The sequence below is a fragment of the Bubalus kerabau genome, chromosome 20, assembly GCF_029407905.1.
Source record: "Bubalus kerabau isolate K-KA32 ecotype Philippines breed swamp buffalo chromosome 20, PCC_UOA_SB_1v2, whole genome shotgun sequence".
NCBI classification, from domain to species: Eukaryota; Metazoa; Chordata; class Mammalia; order Artiodactyla; family Bovidae; genus Bubalus; species Bubalus kerabau.
The window spans coordinates 23,061,836-23,089,358 of NC_073643.1; the positions used below are offsets into that span (position 1 = coordinate 23,061,836).

Below are 27,523 nucleotides of genomic sequence, written 5' to 3' on the forward strand. Positions count from 1 at the left end.
TGTGAAAGGGAAGAGCAGGCGGAGGAAACAGAACTTCCTCAAGGACTTAAGCAGGTCTCTAAACTGGAATTCATTTGGATCCAGCCTGGCCATAGACTTTCTTTTAAAGTTTTTTTCTTTGAATTTTTTCTAAATTGGAGGATAATTGCTTTAATGTTATGTTAGTTTGTGCTGTATGGCAACGTGAAACAGCCATAAGTATACATATATCCAGTATTCTTGCCTGGAGAATCCTAGGGACAGAGGAGCCTGGTGAGCTGCCGTCTATGGGGTCACACAGAGTTGGACATGACTGAAGGGACTTAGCAGCAGCATACATATATCTCCTCCCTCTACAGCCTCCCTCCCACCCGCTACGTCCTACCCCTCTAGGGTAGGTCCTCTCATCACAGAGGACCGAGCTGAAATGTTTTATTGTAGTATATAGTTGCTTTATGATGTTGTGTTTAGGTTCTGCTGCACATCAAAGTGAATCATTTATGGGGGGGGTGGTAGGAATTGGGCGACTGGGATTGACATATATACACTACTAAACACAAAATAGATAACTAATGAGAACCTACTGGCCATAGACTTTTCAGACACGAAGTTGACTTTCTTGTCCAGGCCAATGGCCAGGACAGTGTTCATTGTCACCAAGCCGCTGTGGATGGCCACCAGGCAAGGTCAGAGAGAAGGCCTGGTTCCTCTCGCTGGGGCTTGTGGCCCAGGTGCCCTCTGAGGGCCCCACTCCAGTTCCCAGTTGGTGCCGGCTTGGGGTTTTCCTGCCTCTGGGTCTGCATCACAGCTCCTTTTATGTCACATTGCTTCAGGTCCCACTAAGCATTGCTCTGAGCTGGAAAATCCCTTGGAGTCCGCCTAGCAGCCCATGATCGTAGCAGCAGGAAGCTATGACAGCGAGGCTCCCAGGGCATGAGGGTTATTCTTGGTGTGTGGTTGGGAGGGTGGGGCGGCGTGGGGACAGAGTGGCAAGGGATGGTCAGGAGAGAACAGAGAAATCCCAGAAGAAGGAACCCCTCAGACAGTTTCCGGCCAGTTTTCTTTTCTGAAGTGGCCTTTGCTTCCAGCCCCAGGTCTGTCTCCCTGCATTGGGTCTTCATGGTCTTCTTGGGGAACATCTCAGGATTCTGAGTCCAGCCCCTCAATTCAGGGATTGCAACTTCTGTGGTTTAGTAGTAGTAGTGATGGTAGGAATGTAAGTAATAGTTGTCATTGCTGCTGCTGCTGCTAAGTCACTTCAGTCATGTCCGACTCTGTGCAACCCCATACATAGATGGCAGCCCACCAGACTCCCCCATCCCTGGGATTCTCCAGGCAAGAACACTGGAGTGGGTTGCCATTTCCTTCTCCAATGCATGAAAGTGAAAAGTGAAAGTGAAGTCGCCCAGTCGTATCTGACTCTTCGTGACCCCATGGACTGCAGCCCATCAGGCTCCTCCATCCATGGGATTTTCCAGGCAAGAGTACTGCAGTGGGGTGCCATTGCCTTCTCCGTAGTTGTCACTAATCAAGTCGTTTGTAGATGGCAAATTCTGTATGCAGTAGGGTACCCAGCACACAGTAAGCCCTCAATTGATCGCAACTTTATTTTTTGTTTTTACAGTTTTTATTTCATATTGGAGTATAGCTGGCAACCCTCTCCAGTATTCTTGCCTGGAGAATCCACATGGACAAAGGAGCCTGGCGGGCTGTAGCCCATGGGGTTGCAAAGAGTCAGACATGACTGAGCGACTAAGCACGCACACACAGAGCTGATTGACTGTATTGGAATATAGTTGATTAACAATGTGTTAGTTTCAGTTGTACAGCAAAGTGATTCAGCTATACATATACCTGTATTTGTTCTTTTTCTAATTCTTTTCCTACTTAGGTTATTACGGAATATTGAGCAGAGTTCCCTACACTATACAGTAGATCCTTCTTGGTTATCTCTTTTAAACATAGCAGTGTGTATACGTCCATCCCAAACTCCCAATCCATCCCTTCCCACAATGGCAGCTTTATTCTAACACATCCACCTGAAGAAGCAGGTATTAGTCTCATTTTACAGATGGGAAAACTGAGGCTCGAACCCACAAGTCACTTTCCCAGAGTTGTTGAGTTACTTGTTCATCCACTGACTCAACAGTTACTTACTGGGTCCCTGCTGTGTAGTGGCCACTGTCCTGGATGCAGCAGAGGGAGCTCAGAGCACAGTCCCTGCCTCCCATTTACAGGTAGACGTTCTTGTGGAGGAGTCCTGCTGTGAGCACATAAGGGCATCAGCAAGGACAGTGCCTGCAGGTTGGGGTCGGGAGCACACAGGGCAAGGAGATACAGAATCATTGGGGGTATAGTGGTGTTTTTTGGCTGTGCCACATGGCTTGCAGTATATTAGTTCCCTCATCAGGGATGGGACACAGGGCCCCACAGTGAAAGCGCTGAGTCCTAACCCTTAGAAAGCCAAGGAAGGGGTGTTTTAGAAAAGATGCTGAGGGCAGGCTTTTCTTCACAATGATGTTTGAGCTGGGGTTGAATGGGCGAGAAGGAGCCCCGGGAAGTTTGCTCTGAGCAGGAGACCAAAGGCCCTGGGGTGGGAAAGGCCTGGTGAGTTGACCAGAGCTCCGAGGAGGGGCAGAGGTGAGTAGCGAGGAGCGTGGGAGGAGGGGCACCGGGAAAGCAGGCGGGCCTGGGTCACAGCAGCTTTCTAGACCCCAGGGAAGAAATGGAGGCATGAGGGGCCTCAGTGGAAAAGGCTGGATTTAAATCCATAAACTCAGCCCGGGCTTGCCCTCTTCGCCTCAGCCTTGATTCTGAGCTAGACTTGGTGTGGAGAGAGGCCGGCCGGGGCCCCCCTGTGCTCACGGTGTGTAGTAGGACAGGCAGAGCTCATTTTCCAGCTCCACAGCCTGTCAGCCTGTGGGTTCCCCAGTGAACAACAGGAACAGACCCTGGGGGTTCAGACAATCAGCCCTGAGGAAGGAGCCCCATTTTAGCCCAGGACTCCGCCTTGCCAGCTGCCCCCAGACTTCTGGGCCCGCTCCTTTCCTCCACTCACAGTTCCCTTACCATGGAGTCAGCACCAGCCCCACTTGAGCTCAGACCCCACCATCAGAACCAGTGGGATGGAGAACAAGTCATTTAATTGCCCTCTGGGCCCCTTTTCCCTCACCTATGAAATGGGCCAAAACCTGTCTGCTCACCTCAGGCTATGAGTGAATATTAAACCTGATGGGATGCTGTTAATGAACTCAGAGCCTGCTCTGCGCCAAGGGTGCACTCGTTGCTTTCTGTGCAGGAGTTGACTTTACTGTCATGTGAACGATATGGAGCAGCGATGGTTATCGGGCCGGCTTTGAGAGCACGTGGCCCATGAAGTCATGCAGAGCCACTGCGCGCTTCCAAGGGCCCCACACTTGGTTTTATATTCAGTCATTGCTGTCTGGAAATTCTTGATACTTTTTCAGCATGAGGCCCTGCATTTTCATTTTGCATGGGGCTCTGCAAATGATGCAGCTGGTCTTGATTATTATATATTCATTCATACATTCAAGATAGATTTATGGAGCCAGGCATGGCATATGGTCCTGGAGAGGAGTGAACAAAGCAGAATTGCTCACCTCCACGGGGTTTCCTTTGCATTACTTGGTTCAAAGAGGGTAAATTATTTGCTCAATGTCACACAGTGAATAAGGGGGTGCCCAAGATCCAAATCGGAGCTCTTAACCACAGTACCATCTCCTTTTCAGCCTAAAGCTGGAAAGTGTCTAACAGGACACCAACCCCAGAAATACCCATATGGTTCTAAGTGCTTTAGGTGTGTTAATGCATTACAGCAGCTTGTTTTAGGGTCAAGAAAATGAAGATCAGAGAGGTTAGGTAACTGGCCTAGTCACACCCCTGGTAAGGAGCAGAGCCAAGACCAGGAGCCCAAGCAGACTGGCTGAGAGCCGTCCTCTGAGCCGCTCCAGCATACTGCTTTTTGAAGTCATCACTCAGGAAACAGTAGCTTGTTATAATTATTTTAATCACCACCATTTTCGTTTTCATCTCCAGAGACCCCATGCAAGTGTGAGGCCTGATCCACATCACTTTGTGCGAAATGAGAGGATTAACAAATGAATGAGCAGATTGCTTTTACTCATGGGGTAACATCGACTGCTGCCTACCTCCATTCACCCAGCTCCTACATGACTTCTCACCAGGACCCTGACATCCAGCCTTCGTGGCCTTGCCTTCAGCCAGTGATGAAAGCTCTCAATGTCCAGGATGTAGAAAATAGGGTCGCGCCTTCCAGTAAACAGGCCAGGCTGAAGGGAGGGGATGCTGTGGGGAGCAGTGGTTCACAGCGATGGTTATCGCTGAGTACAAGCTTTCCTTTTCCTTCCTACGTGAAAATAGGGCTCGTCCTAGGGGTTCTTTCCCCTCAAGACTGTCACTGTTTAGAGGGTCTCATCCCCTACCAAGATTTGAGGAATTGATCCATCTGGCAGGCCTTGAGCACAGGGTGGTTTCTGAGACTCTGTGCAGACTTGCCACTCTCCCTCACTGATGTGTGACAGGCACAGTCATTCATTCATTACTCAACAAGTACTTACTGAGTACCTACTATGTGTCAGGTACTCTTGTAAGAACTGGGGATACAGCAGAGAATAAAGCAGGCAAAAACTCCTGCCCTAAGGGAGCTTACATTCTAGTCCAAGATATTTCTAGCTGGGACTTCTTTGGATTGTATGACAGACATCAGGAATTTTTCCTTCTTGGGCACTGGAATTTTTTCAACCTTATGAATATTATCAAGTTTTACCTAAGGACACAGTTAGGGTGCTTTTTATTTCAGGTGGGAGAGTAAATCTGGTGCCTCTTACTCCATTTTGGCCAGAATCAGTTTTTCTTTACAAGAAAACCTGTAGGCCTGGGAGGAGCAAGGCTTAACAAGTTTCTTTGTTATTTATACCTTCATGTGAATGAGTTTATGGGCTCCTTTCTGAAGCATTATGGTTACGGGAAGTGAAGAACTGAAAGACTGAAGTAGAATAGGACTTGGAAGATAAATCCAGAAGTGCTCATAGAGTCATTATTTCATTTGAATTCATCACATCTTACAAATCTGCCAGCAGGTCAGGAGCTTCTGTTTTCACTTTACAATGAGGAAGGTGGAGCTGGGAAAGCTGAAATGACTAGCTCAGTCACACAGCTAGTTAAGACTCAGAGCTACTGACTTCTGCCCTCAAGCTTCTCTGAACACCCTGTGGGTCAGGGGTCACCGTGTGTTGTGGGGGAGAGGGCAGAGGACATCTATGATCCCTTACGCTTGTGCTGTTTGGTTGTTTCTCACAACTTCAGCCTCAGCTTCCCTGGGGCTCAAGTCAGCACAGCTCATGTTCCCTGAGCAGTAGCTACAGCTTAGAAAGAACAGTGGAACAGAGTGTCAATTCCATGAGGGAGGGGCCGCATGTATTTGGCTTACCCCTGAGGTCCCTGTGCCTGGAACAGCACCTGACCCCTAGTACGATTTCAACAACTATTTGTCCAATAACAGAACGTGGAGGAATGGATCTGTGGAGTAGACAGACAGTAATATCTCAACTGCATTACCAGTAACAATGAAGACTAATTTCTGCCTTTTGATGCTGTTTTGATTTTGTTGATGCATTGTACGCTTCCTGAGGGCAGGGGTTTTTTCCTATTTCACTTATGCATTATGATGTCCCCAGCATCTATTAAAACAGTGCCTGTCTCAGAGTAGGGACTTAAGAAGTATTTGCTGGGTGAACAGATGGGAGTCAAACATCTAGTTTTCTGTGAATGTGTAGCATCAGGGTGAAAAGCAAGGGATTTGAAGCCAGAGCTGAGTTGGACTTCTGGCTCTGCCACATCTATAACCTGGAGGATGTCACTGAGCCTCAGTTTCCCCAGTACTTATACTAAAGGGTGTCATTGCTTCTGCATCCAGACGTCCTGAGGATTAAGTGAGGTTGTGCAAACAAAGTTCTTGGAATAGCTCCAGGAACAAAGAAAAGGCTCCAAAGTTTTAAAAGTTCTTGTGTGTCTAAGAGTGTGAAGTGAAGTGTTACTTGCTCAGTCGTGTCTGATTCTTTGTGACCCCATGACCTGTAGCCCATCAGGCTCCTCTATCCATGGGGGTTCTCCAGGCAAGAATAGTGGAGTGTTGCCGTTCCCTTCTCCAGGAGATCTTTCCAACCCAGGGATCTAACCCGGGTCTCCAGCACTGCAGGCAGATTCTTTAGTCTGATTCTTTACTGTTTGAGCCACCAGGGAAACCTAAGAGTGACGATGCATTTAAAAAAAATACTTTAAAATTCTTCAAAATCAAAATATAGTTGACATATAATCATTTGTTAGTTCCATGTGTTTTATATAAAGATTTGACATTCACATGCTTTCTGAAATGATCATGATGAGTTCAGTAACTATCTATCCTCATGCAAAGTTATTTCAACATCATTGACCGTATTTCTTATGTTGCATATTAAATCTCTGATTTATTTTAAACTTTATTTTATATTGGAATATAACCGATTAACAATGTTGTAACCATTTCAGGTGGACAGCAAAGGGACTTAGCCATACATATATAAGTGTCCATTCTCCCCCAAAACTCCCCTCCTACCCAGACTGCTGCTTAACATTCAGCAGAGTTCCCTGTGCTATATAGTAGGTCCTTGTTGGTTATCCATTTTAAATATAGCAGTGTGTACATGTCCATCCCAAACTCCCCAACTATCCCTTCCTTCCCTCCTTCCCCTCTGGCAATCATAAGTTCATTCTGTAAGTCTGTGAGTCTGTTTCTATTTTGTAGACACGTTCATTTGTATTGTTTCCTTTTAGATTTCACCTATAAGGACTGTACACGACTTATTGTGTAACTGGAAGTTTGTAGCTCTGTAATGTCTTCACCTATTTCCCCTACCTCCACCCCTCCCTCCAGGCAACCACTTGTTTGTTCTCTGTATCTATGAGTCTATTTTTGAGGGTGCAGTTTTTTAAAGGCCACTTTTCTCCAAAGGAATTTTATTCCTGGTGGTTTAGTTGCTAAGTTGTGTCCAACTCTTGTGACCCCATGAACTGTACCCTGACAGGCTCCTCTGTCCATGGGATTTTCCTGGCAAGAACACTGGAGTGGGTTGCCATTTCCTTCTCAAGGGGATCTTCCCAAACCAGGAATCGAACCCTGGTCTCCTGCATTGCAGGCAGATTCCTTACCAACTGAACTACAAGGAAGCCCTTGTTTATCCCTGGGAATCCCCCAAAAGAGCCTAGAGGTTGTTCTCCTGAAAGGTGAGGCTGCGTGGACAATAAATTCCTATCAAATCTCCGTGGACAATGCCAGGACTCCTGAAGCCTTCAGGGCAACTCCCTGTCTTGCGCCGGCTGGATCCTGATGCAGCTGGATTCACCGCGGGGTCACTGGGCTCTGCTGGGCCGCCCTTGTCATCTGCAGCCCTTTGAAGTTAGGCTGTGTCTTTTCTTGTCTCATGGTTGATGGGGCCTCAGAGCGCACAGCAGGCCGTTCTGCACCAGGGTGCAGTGGGTGCTTGCGAGATCTCCAGCAGAGATAGGGAGTGAAATATAGTTCTCCAGCAAAGGCAGCTGCAGATAAAGTGCACTCTGGGCTCTGCCATCGTCACTGAGGCCCTTTCACCCTCATCAGTGGATCTAGTCCACATCTGGGTCTTGACCCACACACAGTCTTTCTGGCCTTAACTCTTCGGGCCTGTAGATGCCATAAGTGTAGGTCAGTTGTTGCCTTAGCAACAATTGGTCATTATCAACTTTGGTTTTGAAAAGAATGACCAATAAGACTAATCTTTCTTTGAACTGCAAGGGCGAGGGAGCAGTACAGAAGGGTGATGAGGGAGGCTTCTGACATAGAGAGGGTGGGAAGATTCAGAAGATGAAGTAGATAGGGTGCAGGGCACAGAGAAAGCTCTCAACTCATTAAGGCAATTATTACATGGATTGGAAAATAAGGAGATTCCAGACCTAAGTGATCATATCTTTCTTTTGACATTCAGGTCCTACCCATTTTTTTTTAATTTTTATTTTTTATATTTTATTTATTTACTTTTTAATATTTTTTAATTTTAATTGGAGGCTAATTACTTTACAATATTGTGGTGGGGTTTGCCATACATTCACATGAATCAGCCATTGGTGTACACGTGTTCCCCATCCTGACCCTCCCTCCCACCTCCCACCCCATCCCATCCCTCAGGGTCATCCCAGTGCACCAGCCCTGAGCACCCTGCCTCATGCATTGAACCTGGACTGGCAATCTATTTCACATATGATAATATACATGTTTCAATGCTATTCTCTCAAATCATCCCACCCTCGCCTTCTGCCACAGAGTCCAACAGTCTGTTCTTTACATCTGTGTCTCTTTTGCTGTCTTGCATATAGGGTCATCATTACCATCTTCCTAGATTCCATATATATGCATTAATATACTGTATTGGTGTTTTTCTTTCTGACTTACTTCACTCTACATAATAGGCTCCAGTTTCATCCACCTCATTAGAACTGATTCCAATGCATTCTTTTTAATAGCTGAGTAATATTCCATTGTGTATATGTACCACAGCTTTCTTATCCATTCATCTGCCAATGGACATCTAGGTTGCTTCCATGTCCTGGCTATTGTAAACAGTGCTGCAATGAACATTGGGGTACACGTTTCTCTTTCATTTCTGGTTTCCTCAGTCTGTATGCCCAGCAGTGGGATTCCTGGGTTGTATGGCAATTCCCTAACCCTAACCCTACCCATGTTTAAGGTTCATTCACAGTCCATTTATTTGGAGAATTTTCTGGAGCTTAGGTTTCTCCCAGCTTCACTACTGCATGGCTCTCCTCCCTATCTGCTCTGTTCCACTGCAAGCTCTCCTTAAACACATGTGTATGTGTGTGTCTGAAAGCAGCTTGTGTGCTTCCATTCATTCATTCAGAAATAGGCAGGATAGCCCAGTGGTTAACAGTGCACGTGGCAGCCAGGTAGCTGGAGGTCGTTCTGACAATTACCACCTGTGCGAGTTCAGTAAGTGACCCACTTTTTCTCTTTACCTCAGCCTTCTCACCTAGAAAATGGGCACAATAATGCCAACCTCACTGGGCTTGGTGATGGTTAGCTGAATGACTACCCATAAGCATACAGAACAGTGCCTAGCACATAGTATGTGCTCAATAAATAATATACCATTCTTTTTTCAGCAAACATATATTAAACATTTCACAATGCTATGTGTAGAACTATTACTAGGCTCATGGAGATAAAAGATAACACTTGCCTTCCTGAACTCACACTTTATACCCCACACCAACCTTTGGTCATTTCCCTTCTTTATCTGCAGGAAAATGTTTACTGATAATTTCATCAAAGGAGGACAATTATTCCTTCCCTGATGAGAGCTTGAACTGCCCAGGGTTACTTCTGTCTCATGTGCATTGTATTAAGGACCAGAGGGCTTACAAAGGGTTCTACCACTTACATACAAAGTGATTTCTCTTCCCTTGTGCCTCAGTTTCCTCAACAGTAAAAGGGAAGACAGGTAGCCACTTCTGCCTTTTAGGGTTTGCAGAGCAAAACAAATGAGGCAAGGCTCATGGAGGCATTGTGGAGCCCCCAACGCCTTGCATAGGATAAAGGTGAGGGTGGCCTCTCTCTATCCCAGTGAAAGCTTCCTTGGAAGGCAGGGCAAGCTGCTTGGTCTCTGACAGGATAGCACACACTGGAGGCCAAGTGCAGGGTCTCTGTTATTTCCTTAACAAACACTCCACACAGTACTCAGAGTCAGAACTTCCAAACTGCGGAGACTCCTCTCCAACAGCCTAAGCAAAAATAGAAATGTGAGATGATGACTCTGGGGGTAACTGGTGTGCACACAGGAAAAGCCTGAGTGTGGCCAAGGCCTCAGGACAGCTAAGGGGCTCACTCATGCACTCTCTTGCTCTGTTTCTCTCCACTGTCTTATCTCCTTTTTTGCCTGTCAGCTCCATTCCCTCAAACCAGCTCCCTCTGGGTGGCAGGAAAGGTGGCCACCAACAGCATCCTGTTTCCTTAGAGAAGAAACTGAATTTTCTTCCCCAGATAAAAAAAAAAAAAAAAAGAAAAAATCTACGGGGAAGATTCTGATTGGCTTAGCTTGGGTCATATGTTAATTTCCAGGATCAATCAGCTATTGGGGGGTGGAGGGCAGCAGGGGGAGATGGAGTTTCAGAGCACAGACACAGCCACTTGGGGGCCTATGCAGCTATCAAGACCCTGGAGGGGAGTGTCCACCTCAGCCTGCGAGTATGTCTGAGGCTGCCCTCTTACCACGCTTGATACTTTTCCTGTGTCCTATCTCGAAAATTTGTCATTTCTCCATGTAGATGATAAGCTCCAAAGAACAAAAAAGGGACATTGGACACTCCTTTCATTTTCTCTCCTCCTTCACCCTGCCCATCACACGCAGGATGGCAAACTTGAGTACACTGCGAGTTACGTGGTCATGGAACTAAGTAAGGCACAGAGACAGAAAGCAACTTGCCCAAGGTCACACAGCTCACACTAGATACCAGGTCACCTGCCCTGCAATTTCTCTTAGGGTTAAAGGCTACAATCCTCATTCTTACAAGGAAGCCTCTGTGTAGCCCAGTCACTTCCTGCCTCCCCAGGCTTATCTTATGCACTCTATACGTCTTCAAGGTGGTTATTATTTTTATTGCTATTCCTATCATCGCTGGAGGCACCCGCACTGATCCACTTCCCTCTCATTAGAGATAAAGGAGTTTTTGACTCGGCATTCTGACCAGGGTGCACTTCTTTCTCAAATCTGCCCCCTACCCCTACCTTCAAGGCTTCTGCACTTGGAATTTCCTCTGCCTGGAACACAGTATTACTTTCCTAGGGCTGTTGTAACTAAGGACCACAAACTGGGTGACTGAAACAACAGAAATTTATGGTCTCAATTTCTGGAGGCTGCAAGTCTGGGATCAAGGTGTCTCAGGGTTGGGTCTGTCTGTCCCAGGCCTCTCCCCCAGCTTTGGGTGGTTTGCCAGCGATCTCTGATTCCTTGGCGTGTGGCTGCATCCCTCCAGTCTCTGCCGTTACCTTCACGGGGCATCCTCCCTGTGCCATGTCTGTCTCCTTGTCCAAATGTCCCCTTTTTATAAGGACACCAGGCACAAGGGCCCACCCTCATGACCTCATGTTAACTTGCTTACCTCTGTGAAGGCCCCCTGATTGCAAATAAGGTCACAAGATCTCTTTGTGGAGGACACAGTTCAACCCATGTGCTCCAGCGCTCAGTCATGTGTTTGACTCTTTGCGACCCCATAGACTGTAGACTGCTGGGCTCCTCTCTCCATGGGATTTTCCAGGCAGGAGTACTGGAGTGGATTGCCATTTCCTTCTCCAAATTCCACCCATAACAAACACCATTTCTCATCCCCTGCTGCACCCTAAGAGACATCCTCCTTATCTATGCCAGCTCAGGTGAGCCTTCTCTGAACACCCCAGACCACACCCAGCCCTGCTGTCTGCCCTCGCGTGCTCTTCCCTCATATCTGTTGTGGATAGCTGGTATCTGCTGTGTCAGGATCTGGTCAGTGCCTGTGTCGCCTTCAGAGACTCCCCTTCATAAGAGCAGAAGCGTGATTGTTCTGTCTGCAACCCCAAAGCCCAAAACCCTGGACTATTGACAAAGAGTATCAGTGAATGCCTGTGGCCTGAATGAATGAAGAATTGAGAAGTTAATCTTCATGTGCAAGAAATATTATGTGCTCAGTCATGTCTGACTCTTTGTAACCACATGGACTATAGCCCACCAGGCTCCTCTGTCCATGGGATTTCCCAGGCAACAATACTGGAGTGGGTTGCCATTTCCTTCTTCAGGGGATCTTCACGACCCAAGGATCAAACCCGCATCTCCTGCACTGGCAGATGGGTTCTTTTACCACTGAGCCACCGGGGAAGGACAGATTAATCTTCATTAATCACAAAAGTGAAGAGACGATTTTAAGCAAGGGTCTCAGAGGCAGAAAGATTAGTATTCCTTTTGGAGAGAGAGGATTTGCTCCAGCATCCACCAAGGGCCCAACCCCTGCCCTCACACACCCCTGACTCCCTGACTAATGGTCATGGCTTTCCCTTCCACCCTGTCACACAGGGAGAATCCGCTCAGCGTAGCTTTGTAGGGAAGGCCTCAGGAATGTTGGGGAAGCTGGAGGTGAGTCAGAAAGGCCGGTAAATTGAACAGCTCTGAAACCCGACCCTTGGCATTGAGCTGAGGGGTGGCGGGTTTGCAGAAGGTAACAGTGCTTGCTTTAAAATTCAGGGGGCCCAAGGGAGCATCATCTTGCAGAAAACCACTCTAGTTGGTGAGGAGCCAAGTGTGGGCCAGGCTCCAGGTACCTGGGTTTGCTGTCCCACCGTGGCCTGTGAAGGTGACAGCATGGACATTGTCAGGTCCTGCACTCATCTGTGTAGGAAATGAAGCTTTAACTTTTGTAGCTTCTACTCTCCTGTGTGTGGGTAAGGAGACCAGGTAGCTACATCGAGAGACCTTCATCTGTCTCAGTTGAACCCACTCAACCTACCCACCCACAAAGCAATTCCAGCCCCCAGGGTTCCCAAGACCCCTGGGGAACACCTCATAGCCAGTAGAATCCCAAAGGGAAAAAGGAAGGCCTCCCCAGACCCAGCCCAGGACAAGGGCCAAGTTGGAAAAAGTGACTTGCCGGCCAGTCACCATGTTTTTCCCCAGTGAAAGGCTGACTCATTGCAACAGGCCTGGGCTGGCTGGGACTCGAGTCAGTGGCTTGGAACATGCCTGGACAGTCAGTGCCTTGTCTGAAAGGCTGGTCTGTGAGAAGCCACGGGTCAGGGGAGCTGAGGCCACAGCTCTGGGGAGCACTCACATTCAACCCCAGGAGCCAGAGGCAAGTAGAGGGTGGAGGTCCCTATCTTTCCTCCCTCCTTGGGGGCTTGGCCTAGCACGAGTTGGGTAAAGTCTGCAGGGGCCCTACCACCCAGGGGGAATTAAGTCCTAATGTCCTGAGACATTAGTATTATGGTTCTTCCTCCTCACAGGACATGCAAATAAAAAAACACTGAACGTATATGTACAGAAAACCAATCAGGCTTGATTTTCTTCATGAGGTTATCTTAATACTTTCCTTTGAAATATCAAAGTGGAATTGTTTTACAGTCTGGGGCAAGAGGGAGGGGAACTGGGACCGCTTTCCTAGTGTCCCGAGAATGTGTTTGTCTGCCGATGGGGTAATTCCACACCATGCAGAGTGCAAAGTCTGACTGTGAAGGATCCCCACTCCCCCTCCCCAGACTGTCTTCCCTCCTCATGCCTTTGTCCATGTTGACCTTCAGGGCTCTTTGGCAAGGACTTTTTGAATCATATTTGGCTTAAATCCTGGCTATGCTATCTGCTTGCTGTGTGACCTTAGGTAAGTCACTTGATCTCAAGTGACTAAATTTCTGTACGTGTCACATGGAAAGTACGCAAGATAAATGCATGCAGAGTGCCTGGAACAGCACTCAGCACCTAGTCTGGCTGACATACTAGATCTCTTCTGGCTTCTCCCTTTATTGCCCTACAAAGCTGCTTTTTAGGAAAAAATACTGTCAGTCATTTACACTTTAGTGTGAATAAGCTCCTGTACCTACTCTGTGCAGATTTTTCTTTCTAACCTCACAACAGTTTCTGCAAGATCATTAATATTCTCATTTGGTGATGGAGGAAACAGACTCAGGGAGGTGAAAGAACGCTCCCAAGGTCACACAGCAGAACCTCGTTCATTCAGGAAACACTGATTGAACTTCTGCCCTGCCTCAGGATGGGGACTAGGAGCACAGAGATCAGTGAGTCAGACCCCTCATCTTAAGACCCTCATGGGTAACTGGCTGTATTTGAATGTTTCTGTCATCATTCTAATTGTTCAGATCCCTGTAAACCTTGTGCATATAGGCAGGGAGAGCCTTCACCTTCCCTCCAATTGCCTGTTCCAAAGAGTCATTTTCTTCCTAGTGTGCAGGACCGGCCCTGCCCGAGGCTGATCTACCAGATCAAAAAAGCCTCCTGCCTTTTCTTTCCACATCATCTCCTGGGGCTCTGCTGAGTACAGATTTCCAAGTCTACATCAGAATTCCATTCTTGTCCCTTCTTTTGCACTTCATGATATAATATATATTACAGAAACACATGTCTCATTGTAAAAGAGAGAGAGACAGAAGAGAAGAGAGAAGAGCAAAATTTTCAGAGTAACAGTAACTCCAGGTCTTGCTAAGATGGCTAAAATTTTGTTGTATTGTCTGCCAGAACTTTCTCTTATGCAATTAGAATATAATTGTGATAATAATAATAAAAAATATAATTGTGATAATAATAATAATACTCTACCACTTATTTTAACTACCCCTGACTTGGAGCTTCCTGTGTACCAGATACTGTTCTAAGCACGTTAGATAATTTAACTCATTTATTCCTCATGGCAGCTCAGTGAGCTGATATTTATTGCCCTCATTTTACAGGTGCGGAAATTGAGGCAGAGAGAGAGTATTTAAAAGTATACGCATTACGCTTTAAAAATGGGATCATTCTGTTTTGTGTCCTACTTTCTCCCCCTTAACAATAACAATTCTGTGTCCTTTTTCATGACTCTTTGGCATTCCAAACTTTATACATACCATAAATTACTCAACCAGTATCCTGTAGCCCATTTTTCTAACTTTCAAGTGTTTTTTTTTTTTTTAACTATGAATGACATGAAGATGTCCATCCTTGTAGCTTAATCTTTGAAAATCTGACAAATTACTCCCTTATGATAACTCTTTGAAGTGGACTCAAGATGTACATGTACCAAACCTTCTGGCATCACTTGCAAATTGCCTCCCAGAGGGACAACCTTCATGGGATGCTAAAGGAATGTGAACTATCACAGTCCCGTGGAGGACAATATGGTAATATCCATCAGAATGACAGAGGCTCATGGTATGATCTAGCTTCTGGGGGGTTTATCCCATAAACAATGTTATACACACACAAAATGATATACATATATAATTAGTCATTGCAGCCCTGTCGGTAATAGTGAAAGGTCAGCAATAACCCCAGTGTCCATAATAAGGAACTGATCAAATAAACAACAGTATATCTGTACAGTGAAATAATACGCAGTTGTAAAAAGAATTAAAAGCTTTTCTATGTATTCATGGGACTAGCTTCCCAAGATACAGCAAGTTAAAAACGTTGTGAAGTTGAAACTATCACAACGTTGTGAATTGGCTATACTTCAGTATAAAATTAAAAATGAAGGCTTCTCTCCCTTTATTACCAAAAAAAATAAGTGCAAAAAATAAGTGCAGGGAGGGACAAATTACAGGTACAGGATTATCAGATGCAAACTACTATGTATAAAATAGATAAGCAATAAGGATATATTGAATAGCACAGGGAATTACAGGTATTACCCTGTAATAACTTAATATGGAGTATAATCTGCAAAAATACTGAATCACTGTGCTGTACACATGAAACTAATAGAATATTATAAATCAACTATACTTCAATAAAAAACATGTGCAGAATTATGTAAGTAGCATGCTATTTCTATATGAAAAAGGGAGGCAAATGATAACCCTCATTTGTAGTTGCACATATAAACACAGATAAGCTCTAAGAAAAGTTCTAACAGTACCTACCTGCCAGCTTACAGGAGATTTTGCCTGGACCAAAGGGATCAGGATTAAAGAGTATGAATTAAGACAAAGTAATTTTTTTCCCTGATCACTTTTTGTGCTTTTAGATTCTGAAATGATGCTGTGCTTCTATTCACAAAATGAACCTTTAAACATTGCCTTCTGGTGTTCAATTTTTTTAGGTGTGATAATGCTACTAATTTTTTATAGAATACTTATTTTTGAGAGAGAGTGAAATATTTACAAATGAAATTGTATAATGTCCAGATTTGCTTCAGAGTAATATATAAACAGCAGAAACAGAATGGTATATAAATTACAGATGAAAGTCATTAGATATGAATTGATGACTGTTAAAGCTGGAAAGTTGATAGAGGATTCATGATGCTCTTCTGTCTACTTAAATAATTTACGGAGGTGAAATTCACATAAAATCAAGCACTTTAAAGTGAACAATTCAGTGGCTTTTAGTACATTTACAGTGTTGTACCACCGCCACCTCTAATTCCAAAACATTTCCATCACTTCAAATTAAAACCCTGTACCTATTAAGCAATTTTCCTCCATGTCCTCCTCCTTCAAGCCCCTGGCAACCATCCATCTGTGTTCTGTCACTATGGATTTATCTATTCTTTATACGTCATATCAGTAGAATCATACTCTTTGTGACTTCCTGTGTCTGGCTTCTTTAACTGAGCATAATGTTTTGGAGGCTCATCCATGTTATTGCATGTATTATTCTACGTACACATATTGTAGCATACAGCATGTACCGCATTCTTCCTTTTAGTCCATGGTGTTTATATACCACATTATGTTTATCCATTCCTCTGTTGACATACATTTGGTCTGTTTCCACTTTTGGCTATTGTAAATGGTGCTGTTAGGAGCGTGCTTGTACGTGTCCTTGTTGGAGTACCTGTTGTCAGTATTTTGGAGGTATATACCTAGGAGTGCAATGGCAGAGTTAGATGGTAGTTCTATGTTTAACTTTTTGAGACATCACTAAACTGTCTTCACAGCAGCTGAACCGTTTTACATTCCCACTAGCAATGTAGGAAGGTTCCAATTTCTCCACATCCTCGACAACACTTGTTATTTTCTGTTTTGTTTTTTCTTTATTGCAGCCATCCTAGTGGGTGTGAAGTGGCATCTCATTGTGGTTTTGATTTGCATTTCCCTGATGACTAATGATGTTGAGTATCTTTTCATGTGCTTCTTGGCCATCTGTACATCTTCTTGGAGAAATGGCTGTTCAAGTCCTCTGCCCATTTAAAAAATTGGGTCATTTTTCTTTTTGTTTCTGTCTACTTTCATAGATGTTTTAAATTCTCCTTAGTAAAAACAAAGGGTACCCAAATATTAGATATTTTATTAAAAACACACATTTTTCCCCCCCTGGAAGGGGAGTAGTATTCTCTCCTTTTTCTCCTACTTTAATTCCTCAAAGATCTCTGCATAATCTCAACCTCCATCTACTATCCATAATGGGGTTTCCAAGAAAACCATATTAGCTCTTCAAACAAACAAACAAACACAAGTATCTTCCTTTTCACTCTTACAGGTGGGGTGTAGGGCGGGAGAGCAGGGCTCCTAGGATTAACCAAGGCCTGCCGTCCCTAACACTCTGGCCACAGCCTGAGGCCATCCACCCCGCCCCCTACCTAGCAGCCTGGTGACTCATTCCCTGCTGCCCTACCTCAGTGTCTTTGCTAAGATTCCTCCGGGAAGGGAGGGCCCCGTCTATAGCGGAAGAAACCTTCCGGGCCCCAGTCCAGGCACATCACAAGACTGGATGGCCCAGTGTGTCGCTGGCTGCCATAGCCAATGGGAGAGGCTTCACCCAGCTCATGTTCTGCTGTGGTAGTCGGGCCAAACAGATGGCTTGGGATAAACAGGGGGTGTTGGCCTGTTGGTGGGGGTGGGGGGTCGAGGGGTGGGCTTTGAGTGGCCCCAGCCTCCTCCTGGATGCTGGAGAAAGAAGTGGGTGAAGTGAAGGCCATGCCCGAGGAAGGGGCTGTAGTTGGGTACCTTCCAAACAGTTTGTGATTTTTTTTTTAGCAGTGGAATTCTCGTTCGAACAAACCTTTATGGTATTTAGGACAGAGAAAAAGGAAGCTGCTCCAGCTAAAAACGGGGTGAGAAGGCCAGAGGTTTCCCTCCCTCCATGCCACGTGGCACTTGGGGAGTTCTGGGTCTCTGGGGAACACACCGATCCCATTAACACAGAGTCTTTACATGAAACCACTTGGGAGCTCTGTGCAGTCTGTCTCGTGGCAGCTCCAAGGGTCTCCAAGGCCTGAGGAGGAACCTGGCAGCATGGGAAGCTGAGATGCTGGCCCCCTTCTACAGAGACAGGTGGCCTCTTGCTTACCCCTCCTTAGCCAGCCACATACTGGGGAGCTGACCACGGGCCGCAGAGATCAGCCAGGGTGTGGGGGCACAGTTGTCCTTCCAGCAAGAGAGCTGGGAGCATGGCCTCCCTCCCTCCTTCCAGTCTCACCCCAAGTGGTCTGCAGGTAGCTACTGCCCCAGGCCCTTCTATCTGGCCCTCTCCTAACCTTAAAAGAGATGTGAGAAAACGAATGCCCCCTCCTCCCACTCCAGAAAACTTAACATAGAATTTCCTCAAACCCAAATTCTAGTTCTCAGCACAGTTAACTGGTAAGTGCCCCCACCCATCCACCCTACCTGCCTCACCATGCCCCAGTTTGCCTGTGGGGCTAATTATTTTTTTTTAATATATTTATTTATTTGGCCGCATGAAGTCCTAGTTGCGGTGTGCAGGATCTTTGGTTGCAGCATATGGGATCTAATTCCCTGACTAGGGATCCAACCCAGGCCTCCTGCATTGGGAGAAGAGTGTCTTAGCCACTGGACCACCAGGGAAGTATCAGAGATGGTATGTGGGCACATTTGTAAGGATGCAAATAAAAATTCAGGTGAATAACTTCATCCTGAGCCTGTTATCTCCTTCACGCACTAGGGATCCTAGTACCTATTCCATGGGACTATTCTGAGGATTAAATGGGATATTGCATGTCCAAGCCCATGTCACAGAGCTCAGTTTAGAAGTAGTTCTACACCAGAGAAAGGGCATGGCTCTGTCCTTTACAGAATGTGTCACCTCTGAGGAGGCTCAAATTTCTCCTGTCTTAGCTCCAGTTTTTTCACTTCTTATTAATACCTACCCCTCACAGTTGTTATAGGAAGTAGAGATAATTCACATAAAGTGTTTAATATATTGCCTGGCTTAGGGGTAGTACTCAAAATCTGGTAGTAAGTGTGACAGTTATCACTACTTCTATTATTATTATGGCTGGCATTGCTATTATTTAAAGGGAAGAGCAATGGGGTTGAGTAGTTAAGCACATAGACTTTGGAGACAAATTGCCTAGCTTTAAATTTCAGTTCACTTCTGGAGCTGTGTGACTTTATGCAAGTTACTTAGCCTCTCTGTTTTTCTCTACCATATAAGGAAGATAATAATTAAACCTACCTCATGGAGTTGCCCTGATAATCAAGTTTTTGTGTAGGGAGTGATTTGAAGAGTGGGAAATAATAAGTGCTACAAAGTGTTTGCTGTTAGTAATAACAGTATTGGTATTATTACTAGTGTTCACAACCAGACTCTGAAAGCCTTTCCTTTGGCTCTGAATAAGAAGAGCCACAAACCAACACAGTCACCATTCCAATAATGGTTTAGTGACTCGGAAGCTGTGTGACCGTCTGCAAGTTAACTCCCCTCTCTGATCCCGTTTTTACTTCTCTCTAAAATGTAAAGTATAATAGCAACCATAATGGTACTTCTCGGTTGTTAGGCTTCATTAATGAGCGATGACCCGTGGGAAGCTTCGAGCTTCTAGATAATTAGGCTCCTGTTCCAACGCCCTGCTTAAATCCAGCTCCGTACCCCACCCAGCCCTCCCTTCCCCCCGCGGGAGAGTGCTCGGATTCCCTCCTGCAGGGCCTGAGGGGGTTGCTGCCCAGCGCCCGCTGCCAGGCCCTATTCTGGGGGCCGAGCGAGCCCGTGGCCGTGCCAAGCTTCCCCGGGGATCAGGTTTCTGCTGACGCGGTGCCAGGCACGTCTGCTTCCAGGAACCGGCAGCCGCATTTAGCCGCGGGCCGCACATGAAAGGGCTGCAGTCGGAAACGTGACGTTGTGTCAACAGGCGAGGCGGGTCAGCGCTGGGTGAGCCCATCCCGGCAGCCCGGAGGAGGCTCACGCCCTGTCTGAAGGCGGCCAGATCCCCAGTGTCCGCTCCCCGGCCCCAGAGACCGAGCTGCACCCCCTCACCCGCGCACACACCCCTGTTTCACAGAGGTCTTCTTTGTCCTGAAGGGGCCAAAGACTTGGAGTGCGAACCCCTCCTTCCGCATCTCTCTCTGAACCGCTTGGAACCTGCTGGCACCGGCCTGGAAAGAAGGTCAAGGGCAAGCTAGAAGCAGAGAAGAAGGCAGAGGGAGGGCTGCCCCTCTGAGGGGTGTCTGATAGACTCCAGCCAGGGGATTCTGGGTTGACGCTGTATGGAACCCTCAAACCCTTTTTAGTTCAGGGTGCCGCAACCACTTCCCTCTGCCCCCACAGCTATTCCCTTGAGTCACCAACTGGGGAGGAGAGGGGGACAGGCAAGAAGATTCTGGCCTTGATTTCAACCCCCTGCTCCATCCCCAAGATAAACTTGATTTATTTAGGTTTTTACCCAAAATGTCTATCCAGAAGAGCTTAGCAACTCACGGGGCAATTCACAGCTTAATAAGCAGGAGAACAGGAGCGCCAGTCCCTAAGTTACTGGGAGAAAGAGGCTGGTGCGGAGTTTGCTGTTTGCTTGCTACAGATGTGTCAGACGGGGCTGAGTCCTTTTTTGGTGAATCAAAGACAGGAGTGAGGGGGGAGATGCCAGACTGCCAGTTCATTGATCAGACCACCAGCTCATCTCCTGACTCCTCCCAAGACACATGCTGCCTGGGGACATCTCAAGCCAGGCAACGCTCACTCGCCTCTGCTGGCTCATCAGCAGACAGGGAAGGTGACATTTGAAGCAGACAGACACCAAGGGCAGGTGGCGTCTCTGCCTGGCTGAGAACTCCCTGGGGGCAGGTTCCCTGCATGGGCTCCAGACAGCCAGAGGGTTCTGGAAGATGCTTGGGGATCTGAAGTGTGGTGAGCCGGGCACTGGCCATCAGGAAACATCAGGACACCTCTGAGAGGGAGAAAGCGGCAGGCAGAAACGCTCACCAACCTGGTCATTTCCCACTTCTTTTCCCATGGAATTTTTTCTTTTCTTTTTCCTAAGAGCACTTGACTAAGGAACACCAATATTCATTCACACACAAACACACCCAGTGAGAGGAAGTCCAGGAAGGATGTAGAAAATAATCATGGAATGTTGCCTTCAGCAGCAATAGGACAGGATATGGCAAATCCATTAGACCTTGCTAAACTTGAACAAGTTAGACCTCCTTGGCAGAGGTGCTATCCCCAGCAGTAATTATTATTGCATAATAACCCATTAAATCTTCTTTCAATGTGCCTACCCCTCCAGCAAGCTCCCCAGACATTGAGGCCCATGATTTTAGACGCTTATTTTCTGTCAAGTTCTAAGGACCATGACAAAAGCAGACTGGGGGAAACAAGCTTTTTGCTGAACTTTGGAAAGAGGTGTAGGGTGATTGTGAACATCTGGCAGGGGTTAGTTTAAGAAAACAATGAAACAAATATTTACCTACTAAATTGACTAAGCTTATTCTGTCTGAATGCGAGTTACAGGAAAAGCTGAATGAAATTACACCAAGGTTAACTAGTTGTTGCCTTCAGTCAAGAGGGGAGAGCAAGAGATAGCCATATCACACCCTTAAGAGTTATTTTAAACATGTAGGAGACCATCTTTCTCTTCCACAGGAAAAGGATTATTTTATTAAGTATTTTAAAACAACTACTTAACATTGACTCATAGATAAAAATATTTACAATTTCACACCTTCAGGAGGCTCCAAAATATAAACACTGTACCTCTCCCTAGAGAAAAAAAAAATTATTCTTCTCTTCAAAAACAGGAATACATTCATTTTTCTCACTTTTGTAGATCAAGTAATTATACAAATAAACATCTGAAACATTTTCCTTTTTAATATATTTATATAATATATATTTATAACAGTTTTACAAATAAAGGCAATGACTTTATACCAAAATAAAAACAGGAAAAGAAAAAGTTAAAACACAATCAGCGATTAAGCATAGTGCATTTCGAAAAGCTGGTGCAGGGCTAGCTGGACAAGTCAGAAAAGTACTCTGGACCAAAAATAAAACATCTTTTCAAGGAGACAGAATCCTTTTATCAGGAAGGACACTCCATGTACTATTGGGCGAGGGGAATTAGACTGCAGAAAGGGTCTTGCTGTGCCAAGGGCTGGTTAGGCTTTTAAGAAGCTAAGCTTGGTTAAAAGGAGTTTTAGGTTAGAGCTGATAACCGAGTCTGGCTTTGCTTGCTGAAATGCTTTTGTGCACTTCAGGGTGCTTGGCAAGCAGGTGCCTGCATCTCTCAGACCCTGGTTTGGTTCCCTGGACAGCGAGGCTTGTTTCCAGGTGAGACTAGAAGCAGGTGCCAGAGTCCCAGGGGATTCCTCCCTCCTCCTCTGGCAGCTAGGCTTGTACCAGGGGGCTCTTTTCAGTTCCTTAGGAAGCGAATCACTAGGAAAGCCTGAGTAGGGAACTACATTCTCTTTATTCATCTGAGGCAGGGGTGGGGAGCAGACCTGCGGAAACCTCCCCAAACCACTACCGTGCTATGCCAGTGTCTGCTACCTCACCACTTTGGAGAAAGTTCAGTCTGGCTGCCCTCTGCCCATACGGTGAGTCACGGCGACAACATAAGGGAGAAGGGTGGGGTCATCAGAACTGGCTGGGAACAGCACTCTGGAAAGCCCTCTTTTGAAAGTACCTTTTTCTCAAAGCCACAGACCCGGCTCCCAAAGTGGAGACTGACTCACAGATCAAGACTTTGCAGCTTTTGGAGATTCAGCTGCTTTGTATCAGAAGGGGCTACTCTCTGGGAGGGGAAAGGCCCAGAGGTCTGAGACAATCCCCTCTAAGTCTCCTGATGTCAGGCAATCCTTCACAAGTTCCCTATGCCCAAAGGAGCTTTAACGTCCCATACCAACACACAATGCATAGTTACACACGCACGCACACACACACACACACACCTGAATCTTCTCTCCCTGCCTCAAATGATCTTGGCATACACACTGGAACAATCTCGCTGCACTCACAAACACATTTTTTGTTTTTTTGGAAGTAGGGAGGAAGGAAAGCAAAGCAGCAGGATCCCCTAAATAGTTTAGTCTTTGGTTTCTAAGTTTAAAGGGGGGATCTGCTTCAGAGCTTGGAGCAGGGCAGAAGAGTCGATGGCAGGATGGGTCGGCAGGGGAGAAGGGAGTCTCTGGGGCATGAGCAAGGGGGCCGAGATCTTGTCTGGGTTCATGAAGCTGCTGAGGGCTGCGGCAGAGGCATTGAGGCCTTGGTATAACACTGGGACAGACGTGGGGTACCAGCACTTCTCCAGCATTGGCAAGTAGGCAGTTGCTGACGGTGGGATCAGGTAGAAGGGCAGGCAGAAGGGAGGCTGGTGCGGGTGTGGGCCCAGGAACGGGGAGCTGATCAGGTCAGTGCTAGTGAAAGGGCCTTCATCATCAGAGAGCTGCATTCTGCTCTTTTTCATGGGGGGTTCTTCGGATTCTTGCTTAATAGCACTGATCCTTTCTCCCATGGTGAACCTGCGTCCATGATCGCTTTTGAAGTATGGCTGCTCGACACGCAGCTCACTCTTCTCCGATTCTCCTCCGTAGCCGCTGTCTGTGTCCGTATCACTGCCACTCTGCTCGCCGCTCGAGTGGGCGAAAGTTCGCTGGATGACTGGCACACAGTTTTTGCCTGGGCCTTCGGAGCCTTTGGCCAGGGAGCTGGGTTTCTCCTTAAAGTCCATTGCTTTGGGGGCTGGGTCTGACGGCTTCCTGGAAGTACCGCCCTGTAGAAGCTCGGAGACCACACGGTGGAGGTGGGTGACAAGCTGTGAAGATTTCAGGTCCCGAGTATTCTCATGCTTGGCCAGGTACTGAAGCACCTCCCGGGCGCATGTCTGGAAACCTGAGCAGAACATCTCTTGACCTGCTTCCACATTTCTCCCCGACAGATCACCTGGATCAACACAGATGCAAAGGAAGACATTTCAGAAGGCTCTGTGGTTCACATGGATACCTAGGTTCCAAAGATCCCGGGGCTTTCCTTTTCGTTAATAGCATTTGCTGATTGTATTTCTAACTCCAAAAGTAATATGATCGGGGGAAATTTGAATTACACCAAAAAGTATAAAGAATAAACTAAAAATCATCCATAATTCTACCTGTCAGAGAGAAAATATGATTTGTAATGGCCGTATAATATCATAGGCATAGACCACATTTAATAGAGACAGATGGTTCCCCCTCTTGTTGCATTTATAAGGAATTCTTGAGTTTTCATTATAAGTGACACAGCCATAATCATCCTAGTGTGCTCATAACCAGAGTCAATTTACAGAACATCATCATCATCATAGCGAGATGGACAGTGACCAGCCAAAAAATGAGAATGAAGGAACCATGTCACCTAAAGTATGCTTATTTTCAATGGCTTATACAAGTTGCAGTCATGCTGCTATATTTAAAGGCTATTTCTAGGTCTTTCTCATATAGTCTGTCCATGATCCCCAGGAAGTTAGGTATGATCATCTTTCTGTTTTCAATGAGGCAACTGGCAGAACGACTTGCTAGGTTTTTGTGATTCTCAGTGTACTAGTTTGGAAAGGAGGGGAGAGAGGAATGAGGGAGTGGGTAGAGGAATTTCTCCCTCGTTTGTACAGGATTATTTGGAATGGGTGAGACCAGACGGTTAGATGACTGTGATTCTCTGGAAGTCCGTAGAAATGGGTGATGAAACTTCAGTGGTTTCGTTAGATTGTGTAATTCACCGAGATACCTAGTGGCTATTCAGGGAACCACATGAAATGCAGGAAAAACTACTGCTGTCATCCTGCCAGGTTCATACCACACACCGAGGGATAAGGAAGTGGAGAAACATTAAAACACTGGGGCATACCCATGATTTATTCTCCAGTGAAACAGGGCTAAGGAAAACAACTGTAAAACACCCACGATGCAAATTATAGGTGCCTTGGCATTTTCAAAGTAGGGGGGGACTCCCAGAACCCCAGAAACTCTTAAGCCAAAATGCCACAGAAATATTTCACCATTTGACTAATATGTATTCATGCCAGGTGGCACACAGCAGCATTCCAAATGAAAAGTCTGACCTTTTAGGAAAGATAAAACAGCATCTCCCCCAACTAACATGCATAGGCAATTTGTTGCAGGAATGTTTCTTATACCAGATGTTGAGCTCACAGGCTCTCTATTTGTGCTAGAACTCTAAGGAGATGATAGCCAGACATGGTACTCACCAGCTTGCAGACCGCTCTGCAGGGCAATGATTTTCTGCTGTTGTTGATCAATTAGGTTTGTTAATGCTTTCACATGCTTCAAGGTAAGTTCAAGAACCACTGCTTTTTCCAAGTGACCCAAAGTCTGGAATAAAAAGAGCCTCGGTCAGCAGTGAGCTCAGAGAAGTCCCACCTCTGGGATACTAATTAGCCATGAGATTTGTCAGTCGCCTGGGCTACACTCCATGGGGTCGCAAGAGTCGGACACTACTAAGGGACTAAACCACCACCACTGAATGTCTCTAAAGGAGGATAAAAAAACTGTTCCTGGTTGGCTAAATTAAGTTTTAAGTTTATAGATGATGTTTAAAAATACGTATATATGCATATATTTTTGATTAGAGGACAGCAAACAAGTGTCCCCCATCTTTGGATGCATTTTGGAAGCAGCAGCTAGCTCAAGAGAAAGCTTTGACAGATAAATTTTTCCAGCAGCCGTTGCTGACCTTAACTCAGGGGAATCCGGAGATAACATTTCTCTGCAGTGGTGTCAACCCTAGTAGAGACTTCTACTGTGTCTGGCAGCCAAGAGGCTTTCCCTAGTTTCTTTCCTGACACCCTGTCATAACTTCTAGCTCATCTACGCTTTTTTGTTCCTTCCTAAATACTAGTTTTTCTCCTAAATTCTACTTTTTTCTTCTTTCCCCAACCAAAGGCTGCCACACTAGTAATCTATTGAGGATCGCCAAGAAGGGACAGGACGTAAAAAAAAAAAAAAAAAAAAAAAAGTGACACATCAAAACAAGTCCTCTTATTTTAAAAAGGGATTCGGGGAAGGGGGTTAAAAAAAAAAAAAAAAGTGGGTTGCTGGATTTGCCCAATGTGGGAAAAGGAGAACCCTGAGAATCACCTTAAACTCTAGCAAAGGAAGGCCGGCTGGTGTTGGTGCCAAGCTGGACAAGTACAAATGATTCTTATCTCATTTGCACGAGGTTGCCAGAAAATTCTGAGGCTGGAGACGGGTACCCCCAAACAGAGCCAGCCACTAGCTAGGATCCAGCCATCTGGTCTGCAGTTCCTGGCGGAGCCTGCAGGCGGCGGGTGACCCTCGCCCGCCCTTTGGGCAGAGGAGCTGGTTTGGAGAGGGGCCAGCTTCTCACTTACTGTAAGTTTGAGATGTTCGGGGAGGAGATCCTTCAGCTGGGCGATGCACTCATTAATCCGGTCACGTCTCTTTTTCTCGATGAGCCGGTGCGGCAGTTTGTAGGTCTCCTGCAAAGCGCACGGAGAGATGGTGGGCGCGGGAGGAAGGAGGTGAGAAGCGCTTCTCCTTCCCCACCCCGCGGCAGAGGAGTCCCGGCAGTGGAGCAGAGTCACACCCAGAACCCTATCTGCTCCTTCTCCTCCAAGCCACTCAGTAGAGGCACAGGGCCCACACCTTGCATAGCCCCCTCCAACCTTAAAGTGAGAAAACTTTTATTGGAAACTCAGCGCGTGCGAGGGCCTGGGGTCCACAGGGGCGCGGTGCTCTTACCTTGCTGTCCTCGCTCCGCTTTATTCCCCGCCTCGACTTGTACACTTGGTACATATGGGCAAAATCCATCCTGCAGGGAGAGGGACGAGGAAGGGTCATGACTTGCGCATCGGTTGCAGGAACCCTGACTGGCAAGAACCCCCGGATGCACCCAGAACTACTTGGAGTTGAAAGCCGCGCAGAAGGCAGGACTGGAGTTGAGGCTTGAAGGGGCCAGGGGTACCAACTTACCCTGATAGGTCTCCGGGCTCCAGTCCTGGCGCTTTGGGCAGGCAAGTGGGGGGCGGTTGCGCGCTGGGGATCCGCTCCATTGCGCTGCGAGCCGGGGCCACTCTGCGCTCCTGTCTGCAGTGGTGGAGCGTCGGGTGAGGACTGTCGTGGAGGAGGTTTCGGGGGTCTCTCCGCAGGGTTTCCTCTGAGTCAGAGCTCTCTGAAATCCGCTGGGCTGCGAAGAGCTGCGGCTTTGAGGTGCTGCTTCAGTTGGGGGCGTGCATGGTGTACCCGCGGCCTCTGGCTCCGGCTCTGCGCACAGACTGGCGGTGTGTGCTCCCAGTGCCGTCTGCGCGGTGCGAGCCAAGTGAATGAGAAGTGGGGCGGGCGGGGAGGCGGGAGGGAGCGCGAGGGGGGGGGGGGGCGGTTAGGGCGGAGTGGGGGGGGGGATGGGGGGGGAGCCGAGGAGTAATGGAGAGGCTGCGGGCTGGGTTAAATGGGAGCGAGTGGGTGGGTTGGAGCTACGTGTTCTACCCTGTGACTCCAGGCACGTCTGGCCGCTGCCGGGGAGGGAAGGAGCGACCTGCCCGCCCTCCCCCGGCTTCA

General features: G+C 46.9%; 1 protein-coding gene and 1 long non-coding RNA gene across 6 annotated transcripts in view; one reads left to right on the top strand and one right to left on the bottom strand.

Moving 5' to 3' along the window:
• Nucleotides 1-24,093, top strand: part of LOC129634757 (uncharacterized) — a 34,510-nt gene extending 10,417 nt beyond the window's left edge. For all 5 annotated transcript variants that reach the window (XR_008705873.1, XR_008705875.1, XR_008705871.1 and 2 more), the window contains exon 4: nt 23,890-24,093. This is a non-coding gene — a long non-coding RNA (uncharacterized LOC129634757). The remainder of the gene's footprint in view (nt 1-23,889) is intronic.
• On the bottom strand, nt 20,043-27,285 carry BHLHE40 (basic helix-loop-helix family member e40). Its single transcript, XM_055557004.1, has 5 exons — nt 26,939-27,285; nt 26,708-26,777; nt 26,338-26,445; nt 25,195-25,318; nt 20,043-23,894 (listed from the first exon to the last, which is right to left on the bottom strand). The coding sequence occupies exons 1-5, from the start codon at nt 27,016-27,018 to the stop codon at nt 23,038-23,040; spliced, it is 1,239 nt and encodes a 412-aa protein (XP_055412979.1). The 5' UTR covers nt 27,019-27,285; the 3' UTR covers nt 20,043-23,037.
• Between the last annotated feature and the right edge of the window lie 238 nt (nt 27,286-27,523).